General features: G+C 41.0%; 1 protein-coding gene across 1 annotated transcript; it reads left to right on the forward strand.

Annotated features, from left to right (window-relative positions):
- Positions 1-6,212: 6,212 nt before the first annotated feature.
- On the forward strand, positions 6,213-8,474 carry LOC147890158 (uncharacterized). Its single transcript, XM_087390222.1, has 3 exons — positions 6,213-6,403; positions 6,553-8,275; positions 8,382-8,474. The coding sequence occupies exons 1-3, from the start codon at positions 6,213-6,215 to the stop codon at positions 8,472-8,474; spliced, it is 2,007 nt and encodes a 668-aa protein (XP_087246348.1).
- Positions 8,475-8,924: the final 450 nt, after the last annotated feature.

Raw genomic sequence — 8,924 nt, forward strand, 5'->3', positions numbered from 1 at the left:
AGAGCAAGTCCAAGGGGTCGCTAGGGACACCCCCCGGCAAATGCAGATGCCCGGTATGCAATTTTAGCACCAATTTTGGGATGTAAGCTGCATAGTCATGTCCAAAAAAAGTTGTGTCAATTCTTGCATTAAATGTAGGGTGGTGAATATATCCTATTCCATCATGGGGCCGAAGAAGACGGAGGCAAAAAATTGAACCTCCAAAAAGACTTCTTTTACCGGTCTATGGGGAGTGGCTCTTACTAGTGTTGAGAGTGGACAAGACAGCTACCATTGGTGTGATATGGGAATCTCCTAGTCTGCAATTTTAGCACTAATTTTGGGATGTAAACTGCATAGTCAGGTCCAAAAAAAGTTGTCAATTCTTGCATTAAATGTAGGGTGATGAATATATCCTATTTCATCATGGCGCCTGCAGAAGACAGAGGGGAAAAATTGAACCTCCAAAAAGACTTCTTTTGCCGGGTCTATGGGGCCCAGCTCTTACCAGCATTGAGAGTGGACAAGATAGCTACCGCTGGTGTGATATGGGAATCTCCAAGTCTCAAGTTTTGGGGTACATGAAATTAGATCATGCTGACGGTAACTCTAAGAGGTTCCAAAGGTAGGCAACATTCTTCATCATAGCTAACTCAAATGCAAGGCCATGAAAATGCCATGAGAGTTGCTAGGTAGCAATGATTTTGGGAAGGGATATGATGATACTTTGTTGTGTCATGTAGGATATTAATTTCCATTAAATTTGGGACATGTTAGATATAACTTCATAAAATCCTAAGTCATGAAATTAATACATTACAAGTTCAAGCATAAATAATAGTCGTGAAGTTAATGCATTAAATATTCAAGCCTAAAGAAGCATTAATCAAGACCTAATGTACCGTACCAAACTTTGGTCTTACCCTCATTCCATAGACTTGGCAACGTAAGGCCAAATTTTTCATTCTTAAGAATATGTGGAAAGACCTTACGTTTGGCCCACTTTTGGCAAAAATTTTTCATTCTAAAGAATAGGCGGAGTGAAATTGTGTTTGATAAATACAAATCAATGCTCAAGTTTGGACATAAATAAAGGTATCCTTTTGAAGATATTGGAACACATGAGAGAAATAATATTGAAGATAAATTAATTTTTAGACATACCATTAAAGACAAATGAACATATAATGGATGAAATCCTATTGATGATACATGAATTTTCAATAGAACTATCATTCAAAAGATTTGATGGATTGAATGTAGCTTTGATACATTATCCCTTTTACAAGGGTGTTTGAGTTTGAGGCTTGAAACATAAGAATGAATCTGTGTTGACGCCTAATGGTTTGTTAAGGATATGTGAAACTTATAGTAAAAGTACTTACAATGGAAGGGATTATATCAAGATCCTATTAAGGACATGTGAACATATAGTAGAATAATTCTACATAAAATTAGTGGATCAAACTTAATGGCTCAAAAGCAAAAAAGGATGATGGTGCAACCTAGGGGCTACTCTACGGCACTATGGCAGCAATCTTTGTAGTTACTATCAAAGGTAGTGTAACTTTTTTATCAAGGAAAGAGACACGAGCCACTCCACATGACCTAGATGTGTATGACCTAGGTTGCACCGACTTGTTTCTTTCATGGATAAAAAGTGACCCTTAGGTGATGCTATAGCACTCCCTTTTTTGGTCCATTATTATAGCACAAATGGGGCCTTTTGACCTAATACTAGCTACCCATCAAATATTTGTTGTAGATGTTAGGGGTAATTACCAAACTACTAGTGGTAGTTTTGCACTACCATTAGTAATTTTATTAGAGTGTTCCTTAATGGTAGTTCTCCTACTACTACATACAATATTACCAATAGTAGTCCTAATCCCAATGAAAGTACAAATAATATTATTACAACCGTCCAACTTTAATCATCATTATATCTATGAATGCATATATATAGGTCTATCTATATCTATACCTATTTATTCCTCATCCAATACATTTGCATTTATTTTTGGTGCTTTTCTTGCTTGAAACTAAAGATAATGTGATTTCATTATTGTTTGCATTCTTGTCAAACATGAGGAGCTGGAATGCATAAGAGTTGGGAGGCACATTATAATTTCTATGCAGATTTGAGCCATTGAATAGCCTATTGATTCTGATTGTTTTCTTTCTTATTAAATCCTTAATTTGGTTATTTCACACCGAACATCGCCATATCAATTCATATTTTTTTAATTCTAGTAATGTCCTATTGCAGCATAGGACATGCAAGATAAATGGGTGCTCACATTTAATATATTTTTGAGAGTCAGAGGATAGTGACTGTAGACTACAAAATCATCACTTTGAATAAATTTGGCAAGATTCTTCTGATAGAAGGAATAATTTCTATTGCACTAACGATGAAAGAAAATTATCGAAAGGTTGATACAAGGCTCAAAATCACACTGGTGCTACTAGGCTTAATAGTCGTAAGCTAGTAGTAGTACTAGTGTATTTACTAAGTAGTGTGCGTGCCTCCCCTCATTAAAATTCATAGTCTTCAAAAATATATAATACATAAGTCAAAATATTATAATTAGTTTTATCATCCCAATGTTGAAACTGACTTAAATTCATAGTCTTCAAAAAGGTATAATACATAAGTCAAAATATTCCAATTAGTTTTATTGTCCTCATGTTGAAACTGACTTTCTCTTTCTTTGTCTCCTATGAGCTTCAAACCTTCAATCCATTAATCTCTCAAATAGTAAGAATGGTCTTGTAGTAAGAGGTGATGATATCTAAAGTGATCTACAAATACTAAGAATGGTCTTATATTAAGAGGTGATGATATCTTAAGTGTTATACAAATCATAAGAATGGTTTTGTATTAAGAGGTGATGATATCTCAAGTGTTCTACAAATAGTAAAAATGGTTCAAGTGTTCTACAAAAGTATTAGGTACCTCTTAGTGACTGAAGGGAAGGAGTGATGATATATCAAGTATTCTACAAATAGTAAGAATGGTCTTGTATTAAGAGGTGATGATATCTCAAGTGTTCTATAAAACTATTAGATACCTTAGTGTGGTTGAAGGAAAGGGGTTGGAAGTATGGGCAAAATCTCTAGGAACTACAGGATGGTTGCAAGAACAATTTTGAATGTCATAAATGACACTTGGGTTTTCAACATACGGGTGAACTATTTTTAAACATTCACTTCTTTCATGATTGATAACACTTTTAATAAGAAGAACCATTTTGAATGTCATAAGTGTTGATACAATCCCATGTTATGAAGTCTACATACAGTTTTTTTTCCCCACATATGGGTGAAGTGATGTTTACGTTACTATGTTCAACATATCAAGCAACGCATTTGTTTTGATTATTGAAGGAGGTTGATAATAAGACCCATTTCAAATGCAAAAGAATTGTTGTATCAGTAATGGAATCCACTTTGGAGTGGAAATTCGGTTTCTTTCAAACCCACATACTATTGTTGCATAATGTGAGTATGGCTCCAATTGGAAGTTAAGGTAGACTATAATTCGCAGTGTTGGTATAGTTACACATAGTAACATAAGCTTTATTTTTGAGAATCTTCCCAAATAGTGGTTTCCACAAAGCTATGTTGAGTACCTCAATAAGGAAATTGTGGAAAAGCTCGCTCGCTTTTTTGGGCCCGCTTGCTTTTCCTCGCTCGCTCTATCGACTGCCTCTGCAACAGGCAAGGATAGGTAGCATGAAAAAACAGACTGACTGTCCCCTCAAGCCGACCATTCTTATTGGGGCTCACAAATCAAAAGACAAACTGACTCACACACTCATTTCAGGGGGACTACCCAAGGCAGAGTACCCATGGCACATTGATAAAGACTACTGCCAATAAACATCCTCTACCTCCTCGGAGAGGAAGAGATCTTCCAGTGTAGCAGAGAGAACCTCCTCCTCAGGTCCAGTAGAAGTGCCCATGTCGCCATCAGATGATTTCACATCGGCCACAAGTGCGGCATGCTCTTTAGCTTGTTTCTTGGCCATCTTCTTGTAGCATTTGTCTTCTATATGACCCAACTTCTGGCATAAATTGCACTTAGGTGGCTTGGAAGACCGCTTCCCTTTGTACTTAGAGAGAAAAGCATTGGAAGTTAAAGCATCCTGTAAGGCTTTGATGCGACAGTCTTCATCAATGAGTATGGCTATCATCTCATCATAAGTCATCTCACGAGCCACACGCAAGACAGGAAGAACCTCAGAATCATGGATGCTTTTTTCATGTTAGTTTCATTAACAAGTGAAACTTTTATATTGGTGTTGAAAGTTGATATGTCCTAATAAAAATAAACTTTTGAAGTATTCGCCAGGATTTGAAACTTTTATGCCAAAAAATAGAAAGTTTCGCCCAAGAATTATATCTTTTACTTCAAAATACAAAAGAAAATATATAAAAGAATACATGGTGTATCAATAATTGTGAAACTAACAAATATAGCTCCATAAACTTTTGCCAGGATTTTATATTAATATATAAGTATAGCTTTGATAAAAACATCCATGCTCAGAATATCGAGAAATAGCCTCGATGCTGGTAAGGAGCACTGCCTTCTTGTCATCCTCATCAACATGGGCACGAAGGGCCTTAAGCTGATGAGTGAGGGAGCCTAAAGTGCTCAAATGCTCAGCCAACAACTGATGATATTCATGTGTATATTGAAGAACTTCTGCTTGAGAAATACCTTAAGAATTATTGATCTTGGTGCCGAAGATATTCTCGAGCTTGTCCCACGTCTCCTTGGTTGATTTGTTGAGGTCCAAGTGATGTATGAGATTATCACCCAGCCCTAGGCCAATATGTGCCAGCGCCTTGTCGTTCTCATCCCAAGCACGAATAGCAGTTGAACCTTCCTCACCACAGGGGCGAGACTCTATGCCCTTGACGAGGTTCCAAACCCCATCACGAATAAGCAACAGTCTGATCTTCGTTTGCCACATGGGATAATTTTCACCCTTGAATTTGTCAATCATGAATATGCTCTTGCTGGGCTCCATGGGTAGAAAGAGAGAGAAAAACCGAGCTAGCTACAATGACTGGAACAGGCCGATGTTAATTGTAAGACACAATCTCCTTGTGCCCACGAACTATTGGCTTGAAGGTGCTGACTGTAGCTTCTGTGACAGTTGTAACAAGCTCAACAACAAATGAAGAGTGCACATTTAATGATCAATAGATTGAAGCAAGTAGGAGCCTTGGAAGTTGGCATCGTATATCTGCGGGCGTGGAGGGATCCCAGAGGCAGCGCTTTTGAACAACCCGTCACTTTTCTATTTCACGAGCACGACTGAGTGCCCTGGTCGGTGGAGAGAGCCAACACCAGCTCCTAATCAATGATGCTCCAACCTTACGTCCCAACGAGCACCTCTTCCTGATATCTAGTCAAGAAACATCTCCATCTTCTAGCGAATTCTAGTCTAGACTACATGATGATATGATTCTTGATGGGTTTAATTGCTCGTTTTGATGTCACACTCCTAGCAACTGAGGGAATAGGATTCGAGCAGACAGAGGGAAATAGACGGGGCAGCAAGGTAGACTGTTGGATAGCAGGGCAGGCGGCGACCTGCTCTGATACCATGTAAGAGATAGACAATCAAGGTGGAAGCCAAAGATACGTGCTGAGCAAATCCATAATCATCAATAACAAAACTGACGGTACAATGCTTAGAAGTATGAAACCCTAGACTCCCTAGACCTAGACTGCCACATCATCACCTAGGTGGCACACCCTAGACTCCGGAAATACTCAACAAGCTAATGTTCAAATGTTGAATCCTTAGTTAGAAGATTGGGAGAAGGAGGCATATATATGGATATGTTAGATGGATTCCCTTAGCTTTTTGTTACAGAGTATTGGCAGATGCGGAGGGTTACTAAAGTGCAGCACGAAATCAAGTTGAAGCCGGGAGCCAAGCCAGTGGTTCAGAAGCTTAGGAGATTGGGTGTGATACAGGCGGATGCTTTGAAGCTAGAAGTTGATAGGCTGCGCTAGGCAGGCTTTATATACCCCATGAATGATTCAGAATGGGTATCTTATGTGGTCACCCCGAAGAAAGGAAAGAAGTGGAGGGTATGTGTGGATATGCACCCACTGAATGCATGGACAAAGAGGGACTACTACCCTCTTCCCTTCCAGGATGAGATATTGGATCAAGTGGTTGGTCATGAGAGATACATAGTATGTGATGGCTACTCGGGCTACTTTCAAATTGGGATTGTGGAGGAATGCAGTAGCTGCAATCTTGCTCCAAAAGGGTGATCGGGGGTATATGCAGCCCATCTATTATGCTAGTCGTTGTTTATTGGATACGGAAGGACGCTATTCTGATATGGAGAAGCAAGGGTTGTCCATGATGTATGCTGTTAGAAAATTCAGGTCTTACATACTGCCTAGGCCTTTTGTGTTCCTGACGGATTCAATGGTGTTGTCCTACCTTGTGAAGAAGGCTGACCCCGTGGGGAGAATTGTCAAATGGCTGGCTGAACTTCAAGAATTTGACTTCTCATTTGTGATGGAGCATTCAGCAAGGGCACACTGGCTGATATGCTCACAGGGAGGGAAATGGTAGAGGAGGTTGAAGAGCAAATCAAAGGAGGGAACAAGAAACAGGCTGTAATTCAGTCCGCACAGCAGCCCCAGGAGGAGACGGGACCCCTATCCATTTTGTATTTTGATGGGGCTTTCCAGAAGAGCACGGGGAGAGGTAGCATTGGGGTGTGTATATGCGATCCAGGGGGGCAAGAGGTCACTGCTGAAGGGAAAGAGATTGGATGCATCAGATCAAATAATGTGGCTGAGTATGCAGCCCTGATTTTTGGTCTTCAACACTGCCGAGATAAAGGTATCCAAGAATTGCAGATCTGTGGTGATTCTCTCCTCGTTGTGTCACACTTGATGGGAGTTTGGCAGGTGAGAAATGAATGGCTTAAGCCCCTTTATGCGGAGGCGAGACAGTTGTGTGATGAACTGAAAGTGAAGTCTTTCACGCACATCACAAGACAGCAGAACGCAAGGGCTGATGCTTTGGCCCAGGAGGCATTGAGGCCAGAGGTGAGAATCATGCTTTTAGACGCAGGTTTAGAAGAGTTGCAAAATGTGCATGACTACTTGCAGGAAGGGGATTTTCCAGAGGATATGTCAAAGGCTGAGCGAAGAAAATTGTTGGCAAAGGCTAAACCTCTCACCCTTTTAGGAAATGTACTATATAGGAGAGGCAAGGATGGTGTTTTACGTAGGGTGGTCGGTTCATCAAAGGCTCAACGGATAATGGGGAGCTGCCATGATGACGTGTGTGAAGGTCACTTTGCGCATGAGAATACCACCATGAAGATCTTGGCTCTTGGGTATTATTGGCCAACAACGCACAGGGACATCAAAGAATGGTGTACTACTTGTTGTGGAGGTCACTTTGCGCATGAGAATACCACCAGGAAGATCTTGGCTCTTGGGTATTATTGGCCAACAATGCGCAGGGACATCAAAGAATGGTGTACTACTTGTCACACATGTCAGACTTTGGGCAGGAGGGAGCTGAGGAGAGGTCCACTGCATCCCATTGTAGCATTGGGGCCTTTCAAGAAGTGGGGCTTGGATTTTGTGGGGCCTCTTCCACACTCCCACCATGGGAAGTACTATGTCATCCCAGCCACTGATTACGTGACAAAATGGGCTGAAGCAAAAGCGGTGGTGAGGTGTGATGCTAAGACAGTAGTGAATTTCATAATGGAGTGCATTTGTTCACGCTTTGGATGCCCATTGGAAATAGTCACTGATAAGGGCCCAGCTTTTAGAGCAGAGGTGTTGCAGCTATGGATGTCCAAACTGTTAGTGAAGCATAGATTTTCTTCAGCCTATTACCCACAATGTAATGGCTTGGTTGAAAAGACTCATGGTACAGTCTGTGGTGTCATTGCCAAAATGATACAAAAGTCAAGGTCGGAGTGGGAGAAATGGTTACCATTTGCTTTATGGGCTTATCGTACAACTTACAAGGCGGCTACAGGATACTCTCCTTTCCATTTGGTATATGGTACGGAGGCGATCCTCCCTATTGAGTTGGAGCTACCAACTCTAAGAGTTGCAGTGGAACATGATTTGGACGACGATTCAGGTGCATGTGCAGCCCGTCTAGCGGCTTTGGAGCAATTAGATGAAGACAGACGTGAAGCTTTGATGGCCATTGAGGCATCCCAGGGGGCACTGAAGGCTGGGATGGACAAGAAAGCTGAGTTTCACCATTTTAAGAAGGTGAATTGGTGGTGAAATATGACAGCAGATTGGACCACAAGTGGGATAAGAAATTCTTGGTGAGATGGGAAGGTCCATTTCAGATCCTGAAGGTGTATGATAACAGGACTTTGATGTCATAGAGTTGGGGCAGAAAATTGCAGCTGAAAGAGTGAATGGGTACCGCTTGAAAAGGTTCAACTTGAGGAAGGATACTTAATATACAGCCTGCTGTGTACAGTCAGCCTACAGCAGTTCTTGATAGTTTACATGTTGATGTTTTTGTTTTATACCTGTCTGCCAAGTCTTGGTTCTCCCTTGGCAGTCCGGGGGGGGGGATGATACTTGCAAACGTTTCTTTGGGCAAAATACCATGTTTTAGTTGAGCCGTGTGACCCCTCCTCGCTATGGAGTCCAGAGGGGGATGGGGAATCCCGTAGGCTCCGGGAGGGCTCGAGAAGCATGGGAATCGGAGCTATATTTAGGGAGATATGGCATTTCTTTTCAAGTGTGTGAGATGGTCTTGTTTTTTTTTATAAAGTGTTTTTTAAGGTGAGGGGTATGACGTGGACCTTGGACCAGGTCAACCATGTAATTTCTGGAAGGGGCTTGAGAGATAGAAAGAAAGAAAATGCATCTTGTAGGGGGGGATATGCATGAATGGAAAGAG

Source organism: Dipteris shenzhenensis, chromosome 19 (assembly GCF_047967505.1).
Source record: "Dipteris shenzhenensis isolate YYH24624 ecotype China chromosome 19, Dip_SZ_1.0, whole genome shotgun sequence".
NCBI classification, from domain to species: domain Eukaryota; kingdom Viridiplantae; phylum Streptophyta; class Polypodiopsida; order Gleicheniales; family Dipteridaceae; genus Dipteris; species Dipteris shenzhenensis.

Coding starts and splice junctions, on each gene's coding strand:
- LOC147890158 (XM_087390222.1), top strand. CDS start 6,213: ATGGCTACTCGGGCTACTTTCAAATTGGGATTGTGGAGGAATGCAGTA. Junction 6,404..6,552: donor TATGCTGTTAGAAAATTCAG/GTCTTACATACT, acceptor TGGAGCATTCAG/CAAGGGCACACTGGCTGATA. Junction 8,276..8,381: donor AGTTTCACCATTTTAAGAAG/GTGAATTGGTGG, acceptor GTATGATAACAG/GACTTTGATGTCATAGAGTT.